General features: G+C 42.7%; 1 protein-coding gene across 1 annotated transcript in view; it reads right to left on the reverse strand.

Annotated features, from left to right (window-relative positions):
* Positions 1-24,482, reverse strand: part of TWSG1 (twisted gastrulation BMP signaling modulator 1) — a 69,790-nt gene that overhangs the window by 24,268 nt on the left and 21,040 nt on the right. Inside the window, exon 3 of the mRNA XM_082259616.1 lies at positions 19,820-20,092. Coding sequence (XP_082115742.1) covers positions 19,820-20,092 — 273 coding nt within the window. The remainder of the gene's footprint in view (positions 1-19,819; positions 20,093-24,482) is intronic.

The raw sequence follows: 24,482 nt of genomic DNA on the forward strand, positions 1-24,482 counted from the left end.
GGAGTGGCTGTCAAGACCAAGTTCTTGGAAAAGGGCTACCCAGAGAATCTTATTGAGCAAGCTTACGCCCAGTACGTTGTGCCTCAGACTGCAAAAGGGACTAGGCCTGGAGATGAGGGTGTACAGGTGAGATTTACTACACAATTTCATAACCATCATCGGCAGATGGAGCGGGTAGTCAAAAAACATTGGCCGCTTTTGCTCCAAGACCCCCACCTCAAATCACAACTTTCCGAAAAACCTAGGTTCTCATACAGGAAGGCTCCTAATATCAAAACCAAAATTGCCCCTAGTAAGCTTAAATCTAAAAAGTTTCTCTCCCCGTCCCTTACATTCTTTAACATCACTGGTATGTACCAATGTCGAAAACCACTGTGTTTGACCTGCCAATTTGTTAAACATGGCCAAAAAGAATTTGTAGTAAAGGGGAACAGGTATGGGATAAATGAGTTCCATACCTGTTCCTCAGTTCGTAGTCTATTGCTTGGTATGCCCGTGTTGGCCAACATAGACGCTATATCCAGGAAGGTAAGGATCATCATAGTGTCCCCAGACACTTCCTTCACCACCACGCTAAGTCGACCGAAGGCCTAAATGTTTGGGTGATAGAATCCATCCCTAAAGGTCCTCCGGAGGCCGAGAGATTTAAGCGACTTTGTAAAAGGGAAACTTACTGGATATACGCCCTCAATGTCCTCTCGCCCGGGGGACTTAATGAGGAATTAGACGTCAATACTATTCTGTAAGCTATTCTGTAAGTTATTTATATTTCTGTCTTTTTATACATTTTTATTAATATATATTTTTTATATTGATAATTATTATTGTGGATATTTCAAGTGGCACATGGACACAGTGCCTTATAGTTATCATTCCCCTACCCTTTTATCATCATCTTATGCTCATTGTCTTTTATATGCATTTACTAGGGACACGACACCTCTTCTCTATATATACTTCTAGATAAGTGTATATGTCCAAGTACCTTGCCTTTAAGCAGGTTGTTTTTAACCTTTTAGCCCATTATTTTATAATGTATGATTGCTGTATACATGTAATATCTGTAAAAGTCAGCAGCTATTTCCGTTTTGCACTCCCGCCGTGTCAATCATTGCCATGGCAACCCCTGGAGCTTGTTTCTATATAAATCCCTACTGTAGATAGTTGTCATTCACGTTTGAAGAAGGAGCCGAGTACGCATGCTTCGAAAAAGAAAAGACGTCTGAAGAAGGAACCGAGTACGCATGCCCCGAAACGCGTTACGTCACTTCCGGTTAGCCTGCGCTTCACCGCGGCTTCCGACCTAACCAGCTCCGTGGTTTAGCTTCCTGGATCATCACTTCCTGGCTGCGGGACGGCCGGAACACCAGAGACGACATCCGATGAACAACCACCATACGGAACATGGACTAGAGTAATCTCACATGTAAGTCACTACATTATGTTTGTCATGCAATAAAGCCTTTGCTAACTTCAGTGGCGCCTGTTCTATTTCCAGCAAGGAACTAGGTCCTTCCTCCTGACTAGGCAGAAAAAAAACTGAATACCTATAGCAGGAAGTGGGAGTATACCCCCAGGGACTGCCCCATAGGCGTGCTCAAGCTTTTTTTCTCTGCCTAGTGTCCTACTCCTGTAGGGGCAGTAGAACCCTACGGTCATGAAGATGAAGAGCTGTGTCCGTCAATGAACGAAAGACAAAAAGGGTTTTTTTCCCAAAAAAATTGCGTATGGAAAAATCTCTGTGCAAATACCTTATGACAAAAAAAATGCAACACCCAACATTTTGTTATGTAGGGCCTCTGCTTTAAAAAAATATTTAATGTTTGGGGGGTTCAAAGTAATTTTCTAGTAAATTTTTCTCATGTAAACAAAAAGTGTCAAAAAAGGCATGGCTAGAAGAGTGGGTGATGTGTGGCATAAGCTTCTAATATTGGGCATAAAATGCCAGGACAGTTAAAACACCCCCCACATGACCCCTTTTTGGAAAGTAGACACCCCAAGCTATTTGCTAAAAGGCATGTTATGTTATATGTCCATGGAATATTTTATATTTTGCCACAAGTTTCGGGAAAATTACAATTTTTTTTTCTTTTTTTACACAAAGTTGTTACTAAATGATAGATTGCTCACACATGCCATGGGTATATGTGGAATGACAACCCAAAATACATTCTGTTGCTTTTCCTGAGTACAGGGATACCATATGCAAGACTTTTTGGGAGCCTAGCCACACACAGGATCCCAAAAACCAATCACTGCCTTCAGGTTTTCTAAGGGTGTAAATTGCTTATTTTACTTCCTCACTACCTATCACAGTTTCTGAGGCCATGAAATGCCAAGATAGCACAGCCCCCCCCCCCCCTCCAAATTACTTTTCGGAAAGTAGATACCCCAAGGTATTTGCTAAGAGGCATGGTGAGTATTTTGCAGCTCTCATTTGTCTTGGAAAATGAAGAAAGAAATAGTGGAAACATTTTGTCCAATTTTTGTCCAATTTTTCAAATCTAGCAAAAAAACGAGATCTGCAAAATACTCAAAATGACTCAGCAAATAGCTTAGGGTGTCTACTTTCCGAAAAGGGGTCTGGGGGGGGGGGGGCTTTGTGCTGTCTTGGCATTTCATGGCCTCAAACTGCAATAGGTTGTGAAAAGTGAAATCAACAATTTACGCCCGTAGAAAGCCTGAAGGCAGTGATTGGTTTTCGGGGTCCTGTAGGCGGCTAGACTGCCAAAAAAAGTCTCACATGGGGTATCCTCATACTCAGGAGAAGCAGCAAAATCTATTTTGGGGTGTAATCTCATATACCCATGGCATGTGTGAGCCATTTATCATTTCAATCACAACTTTTTTTTTGTCATTTTTCAAACACCTGTGACAAAATTTTCAGCTGGGCTGTCATGTCTCCCAGGTGTAGCTGTTGAGACTGGGGAGTCTCCCCACTGTGCTCCATGAGAGGGTTCTCATTGGGCAGTGGAGGAAACCCAGCCAATGGTGCACTCAGACCTGTATCTACCCCAGAAAGGCAGATTCTGCCGCACAGCATTCTGGGAGTGGTTATAAGTTTGAGGGGAACGCATGATGCAGCATCTTTGGCGGGAAGCAGAGTCCCAGGAGGGAGAGTACGACTGTCTCTCCTCCTGTCAGCAGGATCGGGTGTCCCAGGTGGCTTGCCTGAGGTGACAGAGGGCTGAGCTGAGCTGCAGAGAGTATCCGGTGCAGAGGACCAGTGGAGAGAGGGGTCCAGTTTCAGGAAAGCATTCCTAGTTCGTGAGTACTGCAAACTGCCCCCTGGGGGTCTGCCTAGAGAGGTGACCTCTCCGGTGAAGGTCGTGGGGATCCAGGAGCTAGCTAGCCAGTGCAGGAGTAAAAGTAAAGGGGGTGCCAGTGTTGACCCTGAAGAGAAGCAGAGAGGATGCCAGTGTGTGGATCCTGAAGTGCGGAGAGGGTGCCTAGTGAGAGGACCCTGACGTGTAGAGGGGGTGCCTAGTGAGAGGACCCTGAAGTGAAAAGGGGGCGCCAGCGGTTGGGCCCTGAAGTGTTAAAGTGTATAGCGTGCAGTGTACAGTGTTGAGAGTTGCAGCAGCACAAGCAGTTACAGGAGCTACCTCAGTCAGGAAGGACTGGAGGTAGCTGGATGCAGAACTTTTGAGCTAACCAGAGCGTCAGAAGTCAAGTCTAAGCACAGTCCAGGACTTTTTGAGCTGATCATCAGAGTGTAAGAAGTCAAATTCAAGTACAGTTCAGCAAGTCAGTGTTTTTCAAGCGGCAGCAAGCGCTGGTCGGCATCCAGCCGGCGTCAAGACAGCGCTGAAAGACATTTTTCCACAAAGTGTCCCTTTTGTACCTAGTTGAGCCAGAGGAGTATCCCACCAATTCCCTTCTCCCATCCCCTATATAAAAAACAAAAAACAAAAAACAAACCAAAGATGCCGGAATGGTCATTGTCTCCAATCTCACACTAGGGTATTCAGCTTAAATGGGCTGAAGGCGTCAGTGGTAACAATGGCAGACCCACATCAGGCTGAATGCCTAAAAAACCTGCTACATGGGAAAAAAAAATTGACACGCAGTCCTGAATCACAAAAAATGGCCTGGTCATTAAGGGGGAAAATCTTCTGGACCAGAAGTGGTTAAGGGGGTAAAACCTCCTGGTACAGAAGTGGTTAAAATAGAAATTTCAGCCTTTGTAAATGTTGGCAGATACCATATCAAAGAGTCTAGGAGTCCAGGAGTAGAAAATAATGTAATTAAAAGTAAACTAAAGTAAAAATTTCTATTTAGGTATGAACAAATTGATTTGTGCAAGATTTGTGTAAGTCAGAATTCAAAATAATCTGGCTGGTTTACTTTACAGCAAGTTCTTTGGATATTGAACAATCCATGAACTGTGACAAAAAAAAAAAAAGTATCTTCTACATTAGTTAATATTTTTCAGTCTCAGTGAACAATTCCTGATATTTATACATAACGCTTATTGTTTTTTTTTTGGGGAAGAGGCAGTGAGGAAACCCATGTACCCATGTGCATCAATCTAGATTTGGTCAATCTTTATGGGGGGGGGGGGGGGGGAAGTTATGGCCCCAAGTTTGTACAGATGTAGGGCTGTGTTAGTAGCAGATCTTTACGTATCTAGTGTTGGTGTAGTAGATCATTTTCTTTCCTAAAATTTACAATTGTTTAACACAGTTAAACACCTGAGATGTTCCAATTTATGTCATTTTAATCACAGTGTAAAAAAATATTTAGAAACAGCAACAATTACAGTATCCTTGCCTTTCATATTTTCCCTTTTTTGTCAAAGATCAAAAGACATCCCCAGTAAAAGACCCTAATATGATACATCTGACCATTATTCTTCCCTATGCAATGAGCTGGAAATTGTTAAATTCCAGGTATCGCGCTGGGAAATAATAGAACACATACCACCAGGATTAAATAAAAAGGAAACCTAGAGCACAGCAGAAGCAAGCATTCAACATTCATTTAGATGCAGCCAAATCTGCATACTTTTTTCAGGGCTAATCATGTGGCACACTGAACATAAGTGATAAAAATGGCATCAAATATATTTGTTTTGATATATAGTACGATATCGCTGCTACTGCTACCGTGATAATATAATATTGCATTTGTTATAGTATAAATCACACTTAAGGTTTATGCTTGGTTGTATCAGATTAGGTTCAGGTCATGTGTGTGATCTTATGTCGAAAACAGACAGATTTGAAACGTCAGACATAAAAGCAGCATATTCATTTGAACTAAGAGGGAGCTAAACTGAAAATTAAAATCTTTCATAATTACTGTACCTATGTGATACATATTGTCAAAGGACTAGATAATTGAAATGAAGATCTAGCAACTGTGTACACGTGCCACCTGCTCACGCGTATGTATCCATGAGGTAGACAAGTTGACTTGTCTACCAACTACAGTTCTGTGCCAATTACTCTATCTACTGGCTTGCTTTCAGAAAACAACTATGTGCTGTCTCTCAAATCTAGCAGTGTTCACACATCCTACTTTACTGACTACCATACCCGCTACTACATCCTTCATCTAGGGGCACCTCACTTGCCATGTCGGTCAACTTATTAGGTGCATGCCAGTTGTCACGAACACTGCAAACCTGGGGGTCATGACCTAGGAGCATCTCAAAGTAAAAACCAATGCTTCTTTGCAAAGTTCCCAGGTAAGGCTGTTATCCCCCTTAGATTCTGTGCCTCATCGTACATAATCTTCTGGTGGCATTGCATTTATGATATATTTTGAACATATACAGTATATTGTAAGAGCTCCTTCACACTGGTTCGCACAGTAAAACACCACATTTTACCATTCAAGCAGCTGTCAAAGTCAATTCCAGCAGGAAGGTGCGAGAGGTTTCCCAAAAATGGAAAAAAAAAAAAAAACCCTATCTGAAGTGTCACGTAGCGGCACCTATTTTAACCGAGCTGCTGTGCAGTGATCTGCTGTGGACAAATGCAGACATGCTACACATTTTTCCACACCGCACTACACCACACCAGTGTTTTACAGGCGGTACCCGGGTTACAAACAAAATAGGGACTGTAGGTTTGTTCTTGAGTTGAATTTGTTTGTAAGTCAGAACAGGTAAATTTTTTAAGTTTAGCTCAAGCTAAAATAATAATTTTTAAGTTTTTTTTGGATAGCATAGGGAAGGGTTAACACCCCTGTACCATTTGTTTTGCTGTCTGTGCCCCTGTTCAGAAGATTTCACTACATTTTTCTGTCCCTATGACAACTGGATTTTGAGAATTGATTTGTTGTGGAGACAATGATTGGTGATAAAGCATCTGTGGAGACACATTTTTCCTATAACTCTTACAGGAGTGAACTTCCCTTCCTAGGGGGTAGATTTCTCCTCACTTCCTGTTGTCTCTCTGTTTGTAAGTAGGTGTCGTTTGTAAGTCAGATGTTTGTAACCCGGGGACCGCCTGTAATGTGATTGGGGCATATTTAAAAATGTGTTATAAGCGCCCTAGGGGTGATTCATCTAGTCAAGAAAATCGCAAGTTCCTTCACATCGTGCGAAGGAGCCCTTATTCTACACACTCCTTCCTGATTAGTGGTTGCCAATCTAACTTTACTGAAACTGACCTACACTCAGCATTCTGTCCATACAAAGATGGACAGGAAGTACATAGGCTGCTGACAGTACATCTTTGAACAACGTGAAGACATTCAAACTAGTTTACCCATACTAAATTTGATGATCATAGAAATAATATGAATTTTGCCATTACTGACCTGCACCCTAAAATGTGATTTCACAAGCTAGTATGTTAAGAAATGCTTTCCAGTTTACTGATCCAGACCAAGTAAAGTAGAAAAAGGTTCAGCATAACAGCCAAGCAACTATCATTTCTAGAACAAGAAATCAGCTACATATTTCTTTAATGAAAGGTTTATTTTAATCTGCTCATAGACATCACTGGCCCATAATATAATACCTGCATTTCAGCAGGACTAACCAATCCAGTTATCTATGGGGAATTGCAGATCATCAGGCCACCAGAATTGTAGAAAGATTGTTTTCAACCACATAGCTGTTCATACAAGGAAAATAGGCCTTCTAATAGAGTGTAAAAGGATTATAGCGGTAACCCCTTGTCTTCTAATTAACCTTTATAGACACTGCAGTATATAAGAATTTAAAGCAAGCTCACCGTTGCTATTGCAGTTGATTGGCATCGCAGCCCAACAACAAATGTAATGCAATAGTATAAATGGGCTCTTGCACTTGATTTTAGCCTTCCCTTAACCAAACCCAAATATTAACCTCTAACACTTAACCTTGTAATAGTGCCAACTCCAATTGTGGTGAGATTATTAGACCTACCTTTCAGCTAGAGAAGTGAAAATTTCTGGTGCCAGAGTTCAAATTCTTCTAATGACATCTCATCCAAGATAGAAAAAAACAGATGCAACTGAGCCTTTGTGCATCCACACATAGCTGAAATATTCCATAAAAATTGTTCACCTCTTCATTTAAAAAGAGGCAATGGTAGGTCAGACCTAGTGGTTTTAGCTCATCCAGTATATAGGATGCATACAAGTTACTGTGATTAACAGATATCCACAGGGTTCATACACATTTTTACCAATAAAATTCCATGACTTTTCCATGACTTCACGTAAATATTCATGACCTAAAGTTTCATGAAATGTCTATGTATACATGTTAAATAAGAAAATCCCTGTCACACCCAGCATATTTTTACTAAAATAAATGACAATCTTTGTAGTGTACAGTACCTCTGCAGTTAGGGTTTCGTTTCTGGATACAGCGCGACTCAAAATGGTCCCTTGTTTTACAGTATGGAAGCACCACTGCCGCAGCTGGGAGCGGGTGTCACTTCAGGCGCACGGGTGAAAAAGCTGAGAACTCTGATGTAGGGGGGACTCTGGTGACCAGAGACCACTTTCCACAGAGTGAATGCACTAAGGAAGGGAGGGGGGGGGTCCTGATATAAGGAGGAACCTTTATAACAGTGCCTCCTTACATCAGTGACCCCCCCCCCCCCTCAGACTGGCCGGGCAGCACTGTCACTGACCTCCTCTTAGGTGCACCATGCTCTGGTTTTATCCTGTAGTTTCCTCTCCCCAGTCCACACATGTCTGACTTCTCCTGTGATCCCCATCCCGACAGCACTCCCACTTTTGACTCCTCTCCAGACCCCCTCAGAGACTGCAGACATGATAAAAGACAAGAGATGGTCAGAGATTATGGACATGATAGAAGAGATGGTTAGAGGCTGCGGACATGGTACAGGAGGTGGTCAAAGGCTGTGGACATGGTACAGGAGGTGGTTAGAGGCTGCGGACATGGTACAGGAGGTGGTTAGAGGCTGCAGACATGGTACAGGAGGTGGTTAGAGGCTGCGGACATGGTACAGGAGGTGGTTAGAGGCTGCGGACATGGTGCAGGAGGTGGTTAGAGGCTGCGGACATGGTACAGAACGTGGTTAGAGGCTGCGGACATGGTACAGGAGGTGGTTAGAGGCTGCAGACATGGTACAGGAGATTTTCAAAGGCTGTAGACATGGTACAGGAGGTGGTTAGAGGCTGTGGACATGATACAGGAGGTGGTCAAAGGCTGCAGACATGGTACAGGAGATAGTCAGAGGCTGCGGACATGGTAGAAGAGATGGTCAGAGACTGCGGACGATACGATACAAGAGATAGTCAGAGACTGAGGACATGATAGAAGATAGAAGATCACTAGGGGGGGCCGGAGAGCACAGGGGAAGCAGAGAGCACTGGAGGAGCTTAAGGGCATGGGGGGGATATAGAGAATTAAGGGGGGGTTTGGAAATCATTGCAGGAGGGTTGGAAGGCGCAGGGGAGTGGAGAGCACTGGGGGGGGCAGGCAGGGAAAACCAGGGGGATGGAGAGCACAGGGGGAGGGGGGGAACTGGAGAGCACGTCTGGGGCGGGGGGGGGGGGAACAGGAAATCACTGAGGGGGGATTTAGGGAGCACAGGGGGGTGGAGATCACTGGGGGAGACAGACTAAGAGCACGGAGGGGGCTAAGAGCAGGGGGGGAGGTAAAGAGCACTGGGGGGGGGGCTAAAAGAGCACTGGGGGGGTTAATAGCACTGAGGGGGGCCAGCAAAGGAAGTTGTATAGGAGGGGGATGGGGCAGCTGCATATAGATGAATTGAACTTATATACATATTCCTAGTGCAGCTTCTGAGAGGAGGAGTAACAACATTCAGCGACATGAGGCATGAGGAATATGAAAGTTCAATTCCTCTCTATGCAGCTGTCCCATCCCATCCCCCTCCTATCCAGCACACGAGACTCCTCACTGACCTTCCTTCTGCCGCTGCCTTCTTTACACAGAGATGCGGGCGGCCCGACGGACACCGGCCTGACACCCCCCCAGTGCGGAGATGCGGGCGGTCCGGCGGACACCGGCCTGACACGCCCCAGTGCACGCGCCCCCCCTGCTGGTACGTCCCTGAGAGCGGGACAGTAAATGCACTATTTCTCAGTTTCAGCGGATCAATCCGCCGCAGAGTTCCCAGCCTGTCACGGTCTATTCATATTGAAGAGACCAGTGATCAGGCTTCAGCTGTGCAGTGTGGCTGATTAATCCGCCTAAACCCGAAACAGAGAAAATAGTCCACTTACTGTCCCCCGCTCCCACAGAATACAGGGGGCCCAGAGACAAAATGAAATAGTTGCACAACACTTTTCCATGACTTTTCCAAAACTTAGTAAGTTTACTCATTTTCCAGGACTTTTCCAGGCCTGGAAAGTGTCATGTCAAAATCCCATGACTTTTCCAGGATTTTCATGACCGTACGAACCCTGTATCCATCTAAAAATATTAAGTAATTTTACAAACATCTCACCAGTCAATGTATTCTGTCAACAAACTCCTGAAGTCCACCTTTACATCCCCATAGCCAGATATTTCTGAAGCGTTTACATTTTTATTTTTATTTTTTATTTGGCCACAAGCATGTATGCTTCCAAAGCCCTATAAAATACAATAAAGGTTAATTTGCTCCCATGCTTAAGAAAGCTAGTATCCCAAATTAAATTGGTCATAAAGGTCGATGGCAAATGACCACACCTAGAAAATGCAGCTTACACATTCATAGATGCGGTGGCTACATTTTCTTTTTTAGGCTCTCTTATTTGCACCTGGTGATCTAGACAGCAAGTCTGTTCCTTTTTTAAACAGAACAAGCTGTTCTGCAGATTTATCAGAGGGTTGAGACAAACTACCACCAACAGTGGTGCTCACCATGACAGGTTTATGTAAAACCTTTATCCCATAAAGGAAGAAAAATGGGTTCAGTTTTGATTGTTTAATACTACTTCAGAAGAGGACTAACATAAATTATTATATATATATATATATATATGTGTTCTCAACTCACATCAGTTACAGGGATGGTACTGATGTGTCAATGGTGAAATATGTCGCTTTAGCAATTTAAATACACTGTGAGATGCTGACTTTACCTAAACAGTAAACGCAGGAAAAAGGAATCAAATAGGTGGTGCCAATTTGATAAACCTAACATTGCACCAACATCCCCATCTATTGTATATTGATCCGAATAAAGCTATAAACGATATCACACTATCGAGCCTTTCTTTGCCATATGTGACCCTCCCATAAGTACATACTATCGAGTGACCGGACTCCACCATGGACTGCCGGATTTCACTTTACTAGGAGAAGACCCCACCAAGCTTGTTTCCCCTTGGGACACCCGGGTTCCCCAGTGACTGCCCACTACGCCTCCCCCCTACACAGAAGGGAACTAAGGAGCCAAAGGAAGGAACATCTAGCTACATTCCAATTACCCGCTCTATACCCCTGTGTGGGGTGGGTACATCTGGTTAGTAGGTCTTTTTACTAGGGGGTCACCCCAAACCTCGCCAGTCACCCACCTTGGGGTTATCGTAAGGTTGTTTCCACCTTTACCTGCACATCCACCAAGATATGGACTAATCTTTTTTCTTCTTTTTCAAGCATTGGCTTATTGGACTTTATTTCCAGCCAGACACCCCACTGTTATTATTATTCCTTGTGCACAATCTCACACTATTTGTTGTGTGATTCACACACGTAATCAATTTTCCAATAGCATATTATCTTTATGCTTATTTTTATTTTTAGGGTGTTTATGCTATTTTTCTGAAGAAGCCTGTTTTGGCGAGACCGGTCAAAACTCATTTAGCGTAAAGTACCAATCTACAGTTCATGTCCTTGTTTGGCATGTATTTTTTCATGTTCTTTTTTGTTTTAATGTTTGTGAGTTGAACGTTTTAAAGCAGTATTTCAATAAAAATGTTTGATATTTTTTTTACAATGTGTCTTAACTAGAACAGTAAATGCAGGCAGATATATATATATATAATGCAAATTCTGCATCTGCACAGCTCATGTGATTGGGCATCCATAGAAATCTACATAGATTACAAATTACAAGTTAAATATAAACCATTAATGAAGGAACAAAAATTTGCACCTGGTTTCCAGGCACAGCCAACTTAATATTTAAAAGTGTTAATAGTTTTAGAATTGTACACCTGGGATTCATTGGTGTAGTTTATTATATATGCACAGAGAACATTTACAAATAAAGACTGGTGCTGATTGCACAGTGGAGATAGCTCTGGTAAGTTCCTCCTTTTGCAGTCATTAAAAGGAAAGATCTGATAACCATTACCCTGCCAGAATCTCAGCCAACATATTACAGTTTTTTTTTTTTTTTTAAATCAACTCTTTTAAACAGTTGTGGGTTTAGTATTCATTGGGGGCACAAATTTCCACAGCAGGAGACCTAACAAACTGTTGTGCATGGATCCCCTGCAGTCACTTAACTGGAATGTGGACTCTTTCACTAATTTTGAAGTCTGTAATTTGTGTTTTATTAGTGCTTGTGAAACGTATGAACATGGTTTCAGCCTCCTGAAGTGGAAGCAGAGTGAAATCTGAAGTGGAGAAAAGGTTAATGGGTTCTCCGTTTTCAACCAAATACAGGAAAACTTCTGTAGTTACCCTCTAATGTGGGTAGGCGTGGAACCTCTTTGCTTAGAATCATTGCTTATGTCAGGAGTATGAAGACTTAAATTTTCATTGCAATGCAGCTACAGCTTGTTCCACTATAACCATACTGTTGTGACCATGACCAACTGTTTAAATTCCGTACAATGCACACAAAGTAATTAGTACCTGCATTATCTGCTTGTTTGCTACACTTGTGCACAGCAGAATGGAATAAGCAAAAAGAATCAACACATCAACTACATATATGAAAATGTAGTCCGAGAAAAAAGTAAAAAACAGACAATTTAAGTAACACAATTACAAAATAAAGTTAAAGAGGAGCTCCAGTCTCCCCCCAAAAAATGTTAGTTCAGCAGCTATAAATACTGTAGCTGCTGACTTTTATTAGGACACTTACCTGCCCCTGGATCCATCGATGTCCTCATCCGAGCTGATTCTTCACAGGCCGCCTCCAACTGCGCATGTGCGAGCGACCCACACTGTGCTTTGTGAATGGTCCTGCAGTTTTCTGGGACCTATGTGTCCCAGAAGGCTGTGGTGAAGGGGGAGGCGAACTTCCGCTTGGATCGCCCACTACCCCCCAAAAAGGAGGGGGGGGGGTGGAGGAGGAAGAAAAGCAGAATATTCCCTTATGGGTGTAGTTCTGCTTTAAGCTCTCTATTACGGTCTGTTGGGCACAATAGAACTGGGAATGGTCCCTACTTAAATCTTTAACTAAATATTAAAAAAAGAAAGAGGAATTTTGACTTATCTGTAAAATTGGAAACCTTAGAATACAGTAGAGGACACATACATAGTATTCATAGACCCAGGGTTATAGGCTCAGAGCTTCGGGTAATTGACACTGGTAAAGCTCTTGAGGACATCTCCACTCCCCTCCTCCAAGAGTGCCTCCCCTATAAACACTGTCTTTCTCCATGATCATCAGTTTTGTAGCAAGCAAAGCAGATTAACCAAGGAAAAGATGGAAAGCAAGATATGGAATTTACAGGGAAAAAAAAAAATCCTCTTATCTAAAATCATACAATAAAAAGGACACAGGCATTATATTCATAGACTCTAAGATGTTCATAAGTAATGCATTAGTGGGATGGGCAAACACAGACAACAAGAAAGGTCGTCATACATACATGTCATACTTACCTGCTGTGCAATGGCTTTCCACAGAGCGCACCGATCCTCTTTTTTCAGGGGTCGCCCTTCAGCGCTCCTGTTGGCTCCTGCTGCTGTCTTTAACCCTTCTGCTATGGGAGGAGGGGGGGGCATGCATTCATAGAAAAAAAAAAAGTGGGTGATAATCGCGCAAAGCTCCTAAGAAAGTAAGCGGCAGCTTAAAGTGTGACAAACACGTGATCAAAAATAATATAAAAGTAAGCTGCGCTAAGCTGTAAAAATCACAACAACGTATCAATAAAGAAAATTGTGAAAAAATTGAGTATATAAAAATAGTTGCACAACAGTCAGTCATGAAAACAAATACCCAATATATGTGAAATAAATAAATATGCTCCCAAAAGTTAAAATCAGGAGTCCAAATCTCAAACTTGATAAGATAGTATGAGTCAGTGAAAGTCCTTAAGTGAACAAAATGATGAATCACTTCAAAAACTGGAAGAAGGCCACTAGATGTACAAACTTCTTACCAGAGTGTAACAAATTCAGTGCCCAAGTCAAGATTAATTCCTCCGAATCCGAAGCAGGACAAACTCATAGAGGAATACTTCTCAGGAAACTGGGGAAGACTCAAACACGAACCAAGTGCATGAAAGAAATAACAAATCCCATAGCATAATACTGCATATACTATTGGTGAGTAAACACCGCGGTGCAAAGGAAAGCCTCCACCAATGATACAGGCTGCTTACCAGACATGCAGTGTATTGAATCAAATAGATATTGGAAAAGATAGTGACCATCCCCCATAAGCACGATCTGCTTACCAGATACACATAAAAAAGTGCAGAAATAAGTATCCTTAGGAGTGGCCAGGAAAGACCTCCTGAATCCCACCACACATCAATCAGAAGGAAGACCACCTCCGACACCGCAGCCGCTTACCAGAAATCAGTGTTTATGAGCCAAATGCCAGTGATCAGGATCTCAATGGAAGTGGGTTCCAGTGCCAGAATAACTCCAACAGAATCTCCAACAAACATCCAGTCACGAAGTTATGTGGAAAAAAATATATGGTGCCCCATAGTGTAAAACCATAGACTTTTATTAGCAAAAAAGGGAGAGCAACTTACAGAATTCAGATGATTTTGGAGCGTATAATGTGAGCCGCCGGCCGGTCGGCTCTTCCGCCCGTCCTCAAACTCGTAGGGATGACGTCAGCATGGCGCGACCGACGCACGTTTCGTCCAATCAGACGTTCTCCCTTTTTTGCTAAGAAAAGTCTATGGTTTTACACTATGGGGCACCATATATTTCTTTCCACATAACTTTGTGACTGGACATTTGTCTCGAGGCAAGAAGATTATGGACAAAGCCCCGTCTAGTACCAGGCCCACACACTTCAATCTGTCAGATGGGTCCAGTTAAGACATTCTGGGATAGAGGATCCTTCAAAAGCTTTGCAGAGCCTGCACTGTCTGCTGGATGTTGGCGAACAGGGATGAATGGTCATTTGACAAGAGATCATCCAGATACCCTGCAACATGAACCGAAGCAAGCCCCTTGATGACTGGACCTGGGGGGCTGCAGTCAGGCCAAAAGGAAAGGGCAAAAATTGGTAATGATGATCGCCTACTGCAAAAAACGCAGTTAATTTCTAATAAGCGTAAAAAGATAGAGTATGTAAGCATCCCAGATGTCCATTGAGGCCAGAAAAACTGTCCAGAAGGAGAGGAGCAACAACCAACCTGTTTTTTGCAGGTACAAGTTGAGAATCTTCAGGATGGGCTTGAGTCCTCTAATTGGTTTGGGAACCATGAAATTACTTTAGTAAAAACATTGAAAGCAAGCTATTCCTGGTACTGGGTTACTGACCCAGTTAGACAAGAGTTGCTAGACAGCAGCAAGCAGATCCACCCAGTGTGACATAGAATTAGACATGTCTGAAAGCATGAAGTGGGGAGGAGGCAGAGAGTGAAACTCCAATTTGTAATCCCTTGAATTGACACTGTGGACCCAGGGGTCAGATATTCTAAGACCAGAAGGCCAACAGAGGTCCCCCCGTCAACAGAGAATCTTAAAGAGGGCATGTAACCTGGTTTACCAGGTCTCTAAATACACAAAGTATCCTCTATGGGGATCTTAAGAGTCTTACTGAGGCATGAATTGGCATGATCTAGCACAGTAACTGTCCATTTACATAGAAAAAAACTTTCTTCAACAGGTCCCCCAACCCTTCCTTCCCTTTTTTCTACCTTCTGTTAAAATTTCCTTACATTTACTGTACAATTTCCCAACACTGCTTGGTCCTTACTACTCCCTAAGCAATGGCTGGGGTAGACTGGAGGGGCATAGGTGTGACCCATATTATCTATGGCCTCGATTAGGCTCTAAATTCTTTATTTTGATTGTCCTGCCAGTAGTTTGAATCTTGGCTTAAATTGAGTTACTGACAATCTCATGCAAATATGTAGGTGCTTATTGGTGAGCCTGGAACAATACTTGGCTTTAATAATGTTCATAGTGGAGAACGCTGACTCACAGCTGTATGCAGATCCAAACATGGTCAAGGTGTGTAGTGCTACCTTTATTAGACAAGAGAAATCAGTCTCAGGCACAGTCTGTAGCCAGAAGTTAGCAGGATCAGTTCCTCCAAAGTGCTCTCTTAGGCCAACATTTATTTGCAGATCAATAAGTTCTGTCTGTAGAGATCCCTTGTGTGCCCACTTGAAGGTCTGCATCACCTCCTTTGAAAACACTCTTGACATCTTTAATGAGGAATGGATTGTGGATGAGCAGGAGGATCTGCTGTCCAAGACTGAAGCGGTCAAACCTTTTACTGAAGTTTCCAAATCAGTTTATCTATGAAATCAACAAAAGGAGATACATTTCTCTTTCCTTGAATCTGTTCTTTCACCTTTGTGAAATGCAAGCACTCTAATTGAAGATCTTCCCTAAACAAATCCAGTTTTCTCTGGAAGGAGCAGACAACGGTCATCAAATCACAGATGGAATTGTTCTTGCCCTGGAGCTTTAAATTGAGTTCATTAAAAGGTGTGATGTTATGTCCACTAGGAAGGCAATATTATCCATTGTGCTCTCATCTTGTAAAAACGGTTTTGCTTTCTGGCTTTTGAGTTGTTCTAAGAAAACTGCTACTTCTGTTTGAATGGACCAAAAGCATTCCAATACACTGCCTTACATAACCACCTAACATTGTTGTGAAGTAAAAAGGTAATTTGCATTTGCCTCAACTTCTTTAAGAAAACTATTTTAGTAAACAATGTTGATGGGATGAGGATACCCTGAGGAAGTTGATGCGTTTCATCATTGTGTCCATGATTTCCTATCATGGCAGGGGCACCATCTGTGGTGAATGAGCCCACTTTTTTTCAGAATCTCCCTAATGGCCTCATATATGTCTTGTCCTCTTGTATGTATCTCAAGTGGTGTTACACCTAACCGGTCCTCACATAGCTCTTTTGATTCTTTGTGAAAAAAATCTTACATACACCAAAAGCTGGGCATTATTAGTTATGCCTGTTGATTCATCAATGGCTGAAGAAATGCATACTGCACTCTGAATAGCTGCATTAAGTTGTGCCAATACATCTTCTGTTAAAATTTCAGTGTTTTTTTTGTTGACGTTGATGCCGATAGTGGGATTTGGTTGAATTTTTCACACAGCTTTTTTATTCACCCTCTAGTAAAGTTTTTAGCAACAGCATTCAAGCACTCCTTAACAAATGTATCATCGGTAAATGGTCTTTTGTGTTGCCCCAAAATCCATGCGACTTTAGGTGAACATTTATTTGCACACTGCTGGGCTGTAAATGAATGTGAGAGGACTTTGGTGGATCTGTCATACTGTGCTCTTAGTTCAGTTATTTTACGTGCCCTCACCTCAAAATGCTGTGGATAGGTTTGCTCAAATGAACCACGTTTTGTTTTGTAGTGGTGCTTCACATTGCTACTTTTTATTATCGCCACAGTTTCGCAAAACAAATGACAAACTGGTTTAAAACTTCCCATAGGAAAAATGAACATATATTGGTCTGTCCATTAATCTTTGAAGGGTCGGTTTTCAGCGTCTACCTGCCTTTTCTTGGCACAAGCCATGCTCTGGTGCTTTAGCTACTATTTTCTCCACACACTCTGGTAATACTCTGTAAATGTCCCCATAAGTGTTCCCCCTTACATCAGTCCCCCTATCAGAGTAATTCATTACATTGGTTGCCCCCATCAGACTACACATCAGTTGCCACCATCAGAGTACTCCCTCAGGTATTCCCATCAGAGTGCCCACTTACATCAGGTTTCTGCAATGGAAAGCCCTCTTACATCTGGTGTCTCCAATTAGTGTTCCTCCTTACATCTTTTGTCCCCATCAGAGTACCCTCTTTTATAAGGTTCCCCCATTACAGTCCCCCCTTACATAGAGTGTCCTCTTTAGAGTGCCACCTTACATTAGGTGTCACTATAAGGGTGCCTCCTTACATCAGGTGTCCCCACCACAGTGCCCCCTTACATCATGCATTCCTGTCAGTACCCACTTTTATCAGATAGCCCCATCAGTTAGCCCCCTAACAAATTGTGGCCATGAGAGTGCCCCTTAACATAATATAAGTGGCATGCTGAAGGGAAACACATTTTATGTTAAGGGACACACAAAAAAAAAAAAAAAAAAAAAAAAAAGGGCCCATCACAGTACTCCTTTAAATCAGGAGTCCCCATGACAGTGCCACCTTACATCAAGCATTCCCGTCAGAGTGTCCCCTTACATGAGGTGTCCCCATCATAGCACTCCTTTACATCAGTTGTCCCCATCACAGTGCCACTTTACCTCAGGCATTACTGTCAGAGTGCCCCCTTACATCTGTTGTCATCAGTGTGCCCCTTAACATAAAATATGCCCATCAGTGTGCCCCATAGCATAAATATGCCCATCACATTGCCCCTTTAACAAAATATGCCCATCAGTGTGTCCCACAGCATGCTGATGGGCACATTTTATGTTAAGGGGAACGCTGATGGGCAAAACAAAAAACGTGGCCATCAGCGTTGCTCTTAACATAAAATAAGGGGCACGCTGAAAAGGCACATTTTATGTTAGGGGGCACTCTGATGGGCACAACAAAATGTGCCCATCAGTGTGCACTTTACAAAATATTCTCATCAGCAATCCCCTATAAAATGTGCTCCACATACCTTTGGGGCAGAAAATGTGAGATATACCTCGCAAAGTGTGAGCCAGGAGTATGTATGTATGTATGTATGTATGTATGTATGTATGTATGTATGTATGTATGTACGTACATACACACACACACACACACGTGTATGTATATACATACATACATATACACACACACACACACACACACACACACACACACACAATACATATTTCATTTTTTCCCCAGACCTTTTGGTCATCTTGTGTGCTTACACAATTTTGGACATTCTTTTGGCGTCTGGCATTGCCCCCGGCATTGGGGCGACTACATTTCCATCTCCCCCCCACCCCTTTCTGGGGTGACTCCAGCTTGCACCCGCCTCAGCCCCGGGTTAGACAATTGCTCCTAGTGTGGTCTCTTGTCCTCCCTACCATTTGTGAGTAGCTGTTATTTATACTTATCCATACATATTTGGAATATTTGGTCATAATTGTTTTTAGGAGTATTTTGTATTCTTACATTAGTGTATATTTACAGAAATAGATTTTAAATAGCTCCTGACGAGTGGACCATGAGCCACGAAACATGTAGAGCCTTTGAAAAGAAGATATACCTTTTGGAGACTGACTTTATGTGTATGATCTACACCATTTGGGATATATGTATTTATTACTATGAAATGTATTTATGAATTTATCTACTGTATGTTTTGTTCTCCATCTGCATATGTCCATATATATCATGTCTATCTGTATTTTGATTAATGTGTCAATTAGGTTATTTCCAATAAATTATTTTTGCGATTTTATATTTTCTTAACATTCAATATGGTGACTGACCTCATTCAAAGTCCCACTACCACTCTTCCTTCTTCTTTGTATATTCACTAGGGATGGGGTCAGCCACTGCGTTTACCTTAGATCATACTTTCTTTACTATGTGACCAGATGGTGTCCCAATCACAGCTGATCACAGCATAAACAGGATTTGCCAGTTATCAGCAGCCCTCTCCTCATCCTGACAGTGAGGAGAGGAGAGCCGGCACTGATCATCAGTGTCCCAAGTATCAGTGCTGCCCATCAGTGCCTCCTCTCAAGGCCCATCAGTGACGCCTCATTAGTGCCTCCAATCAGCACCCATCAATGCAGCCTCATCAGCACTCATTAGTGAAGGAGAAAAATTATTTATTTAGAAATTCTTATAACAGAGAATTATTTTTTTTTTTTTTTCAAAAAGGGTTCAGTCCAGTGAACCCAGTGGTGATTACATTCTACCAAAAGAAAGCTCTGTCGGTCTCAAAAAAAATTATAAAAGTTTTGTTTGGGTACAGTGTTGCATGACCGCGCAATTGTCATTCAAAGTGTGACAGCGCGGAAAGCTGAAAATTGGCCTGGGCAGGAAGGGGGTGAAAGTGCCCATTAGCCAAGTGGTTAAAAAAATGCAAATGCTCAAAGTTTACTTTACATACCTTTATCATTGCTGTGAACCACATGGGCCCCATTTTGAGGCACTGATACATTCTGGTGTTGTGGCTGATTCACTGAATCCAGAAAGGAGACCAGGTTTTCATGATGAGAAAGTTCTTCTACCGCAGGGAAAGAAACAATGTTCCAGTTAAGTTGCTTTATGCCATCCACCTCTGTTAGAGCCCGGAAGAGAGATGGGATGGGATCATGAAGTTCCTCAACTGTGCTCTTGGAGGTTGGGGGAGTGTCACTGTAATTTCTGGGATTGCACATTCCTAGGAGGGAATGCAAAACAACTTATTTTATGTACAGATTACTCTTAAGGCTTTAATATATTTAATTAGGCCAATTTGACAGTAAATATATTCTATATGTTCAGGAGGTGACATTATATTCTATTTCAATCACTTCATAGCCTGAATACAGCATACTAACTTTTCTGTCCACTGACACTATGGGTGCATTCTAAAACTGTAGAGTGCAAAATCTGATGCAGCTGCAGGTGGTAGCCAATCAGCTTTTAACTTCAGCTTGGCTAAAATAAAACATAGAAAAAAAAAAAAAAACACACACAAAGCAGATTGGTTTCTATGCAGAGCTGCACCAGATTTTGCACTCTCCAGTTTTAGGAAATCAACCCCTACGTATCTGTTCAAAGGACTATAAACGAAAGTAGCAAAGTAACATTGTAACTAAACATTTATCAACCTGCACATGCAAGAATAAACTAGGATGTGCATAAAATATCACGGTCATGCTAGTTTTAACTGGCCAGAGTGGTAAAGTGATCCAGTCACTTCAGGGTCAAAAGTAAACTAAAGGCATTCCGTTAAGAAAAGATACTATACAGTATTTCTCTTTCCAGCAGCCCATGTGTTTATATCCTGGCATGTTGCCAATCTCCAGCTGCTGCAGGTATCCTACACTTCTGGGTGTGTCAAATACTTGCTCGCCACCGCGCTTTGTGATCCTGCCCGCCAACTCATACGACAATAGGACATACAAGCCGATGGGAGGAGCTACCGCAAGCAGTGCTTACTCCTCTGCAGCCTGTATGTTAATGCCCCATACACACGTGCAGATTATCTGCAGACTTTTGTCTGCAGACTTACCAAAACCATATAATATGAGGTCAAACCTAAACACTTTCAAATTGTATGCAATCCGGCAGGCTCTTGCACTACATAGAAAAGGTAAGTCTGCAGACAAAAGTCTGCAGATAATCTGCACGTGTGTATGGGGCATAATACTTCACTGCACTGCTGATCTTCAGCAGGTGAGGGAGGAGACAGTGATTATTGCAAACGGCTATACCAGCCAATTTACCAAGTAAAATCTGGCAGGCTGGTTGTACCAAAGTTGATAGTTCGATCAACTTGGTACATTCAGCCTGCCCATACATTGAATCTCAGCTGGTTCAGCGAGGATTCAAAATTGCCTATGGCCGGGTTAAAGCCTAGTACACACGGTCCGATTGTCGGCCAGTTCAATAGAAACCGGCGACATTCAGCCTTGTGTGTATGACAGCCAGTCTGACTGTCAAAGACTCATGACTAAAAAAGGTCTGCCAACCGACTTCTGATCAGCGCTCTCAGCCGCTGACTGGAGAGTTCGTATCTCACAAAAGTAAGTACACCCCTCACATTTTTTAACTATATTATCTTTTTTCATATGACAACACTGAAGAAATTACACTTTGCTACAATGTAAAGTAGTGAGTGTACAGCTTGTATAACAGTGTAAATTTGCATTCCCCTCAACATAAATCAACACAGCCATTAATGTCTAAACCGCAGGCAACAAAAGTGAGTACACCCCTAAGGGAAAATTTCCAAATTGGGCCTAACTAGCCATTTTCCCTCTCCAGTGTCATGTGACTCGTTAAGTGTTACAAGGTCTCAGGTGTGAATGGGGAGCAGGTGTGTTAAATTTGGTGTCATCACTGTCTCTCAAATACTGGTTACTGGAAGGTCAACATAGCACCTCATGGCAAAGAACTCTCTGTGGATCTGAAAAAAAGAATTGTTGCTCTACATAAAGATGGCCTAGGCATCATGTGACTCTTTAGTGTTACAAGGTCTCAGGTGTGAATGGGGAGCAGGTATGGTAAATTTGGGGTTATCGCTCTTCTCATATTGGTCACTGGAAGTTTAACATGGCACCTCATGGCAAAGAACTCTCTGGAGGTCTGAAAAAAAGATGGCCTAGGCTAGAAGAAGATTGCCAAGACCCTGAAACATGAGATGCAGCACGGTGGCCAAGACCATAAAGCGGTTTAACAAGACAGGCTCCACTCAGAACAGGCCTTGCCATGGTCAACCAAAGAAGTTAAGTGCACGTGCTCAGCATCATATCCAGAGGTTATGATGCTGAGCACTTGCACAGAGGTTAGAAGTTTGAGTGTTGCCAGCAATAATGCAGAGGTTGAAGGTGTAGGGGGGGTGGGGGGGGTCAGCCTGTCAATTCTCAGACTATACGCCGCACACTGCATCAAATTGGTCTGTGTGGCTGTCGCCCCAGAAGGAAGGAAGCCTCTTCTAAAGATGATGCACAAGAAAGCCCGCAAACAGTTTGCTAAAGACAAGCAGACTGAGGACATGGATTACTGGAACCATGTCCTGTGGTCTGTTGATACCAAGATAAACTTATTTTGCTCAGATGGTGTCAAGCGTGTGTGGTGGCAACCAGGTGAGGAGTACAAGCGCACCTCTAAGATGACCACTGCCTTGCAAAAGAACCTGAGGGTAAAGGTGACAGACTGGCCATGCATGTCTCCAGACCTAAACCCTATTGAGCATCCTCAAACAGAAGGTGGAGGAGCACAAAATCTCAAACATCCACCAACTCTGTGATGTCATCAGGGAGGAGTGGAAGAGGACTCCATTGGCAACCTGTGAAGCTCTGGTGAACTCCATGCCCAAGAGAGTTAAGGCAGTGCTGGAAAATAATGGTGGCCACAAAATATTGACGCTTTGGGCCCAATTTGGACATTATCACTTAGGGGTGTACTCACGTTTGTTGCCAGCGGTTTAAACATTAATGGTGTGTTGAGTTTTCTTGAGGGGACAGCAAATTGACACTGTTATACAAGCTGTACACTCACTACTTTACATTGTAGCAAAGTGTCATTTCTTCAGTATCGCCACTTGAAAAGATCTAAAAATATTTACAAAAAAGTGTATAGGATATAGGGCAGCACAGTGGTGTAGTGGTTAGCACTTCCACCTAGCAGCAAAAGGGTCGCTGCTTCTAATCCCAATCATGACACTAGAGTTTGCATGTTCTTTCTGTGCCTGCGTGGATTTCCTCTGGGCACTCCAGTTTTCTCCCACACTCCAAAAGGCATGCTGGTAGGTTAATTGGATCTGGTCTAAATTCACCCTACTATGTATATGCATGAATGTGAGTTAGGGAACTTGGATTGTAAGCTCCTTGAGGGTAGGGATGTTGATGTGAATGTACAATTTATACACACATATATATATATATATATGTATATATCTGCGTAAATTGACAGCGTTAAATAGGTATCGGAAATAAATACTATGACAACCACATTGCTGTATACCAGATCAGAGATTCAAACCATACAGTGCATCTGGAAAGTATTCACAGCGCTTCACTTTTTCCATATTCTGTTAAAGCCTCATTCCAAAATGAATTAAATTCATTATTTTCCTCAAAATTCTACAAACAATGCCCCATAATGACAATGTGAAGGAAGTTTGTTTGAAATCTTTTTTTTTTTTTTTAATATAAAACAGGATTGTTTCGAAGCCCAGATCTGGGGAAGGATATAGAAAAATTGCTGTAGCATTGAAGGTCCCAATAAGGACAGTGGCCGCCATCATCCATAAATGGAAGACGTTTGGAACCACCCGGACTCTTCCTAGAGCGGGCCGCCAGCCAAACTTGAGCGAACGGGGGAGAAGGACCTTAGTCAGGCAAGTGACCAAGAACCCGAAGGTCATGCTGACAGAGCTCCAGCATTTCTCTGTGGAGAGAGGAGAACGACCATCGCTGCAGCACTCAACCAATCAGGCCTGCATGGTACAGTGGCCAGACAGAAGGCACCCCTTAGTAAAAGGCACATGACAGCCCACCTGGAGTTTGCCAAAAAGGCACCCGAAGGACTCTCAGACCATGAGAAACAAAATTTTCTGGTCTGATAAACAAAAACCGAAATCTTTGGCCTGAATGGCAAGCATAATGTCTGGCGTAAACCAGGCACTGCCTATCACCTGGCCAATACCATCCCTACAGTAAAGCCAGGTGGTAGCATCATTAGGCTGTGTGGATGTTTTTCAGCGTCAGGAACTGGGAGACTAGTCAGGATCAAGGGAATGTTTATTGCAGCAATGTACAGAGGCCTCCCTAATGAAAACCTGCTCCAGAGCGAGTTGGACCTCTTCCAATGGGACAACGACCCTAAGCACACAGCCAAGATAACAAAGGAGTGGCTACGGGACAACTCTGTGAATGTCCTTGAGTGGCCCAGCCTGAGCCCAGAGTTGAACCCAATTGAACATCTCTAGAGATCTGAAATGGCTGTGCACCGACACTCCCCATCTAACCTTATGGAGTTTGAGAGGTTCTGCAAAGAAAAAATGTGAGAAACTGCCCAAAAATAAATGTGGCAAGCTTGTAGCATCGTACTCAAAATGA

Source organism: Pelophylax lessonae, assembly GCF_965119305.1.
Source record: "Pelophylax lessonae genome assembly, chromosome: 5".
In the NCBI taxonomy this organism is placed as follows: Eukaryota; Metazoa; Chordata; class Amphibia; order Anura; family Ranidae; genus Pelophylax; species Pelophylax lessonae.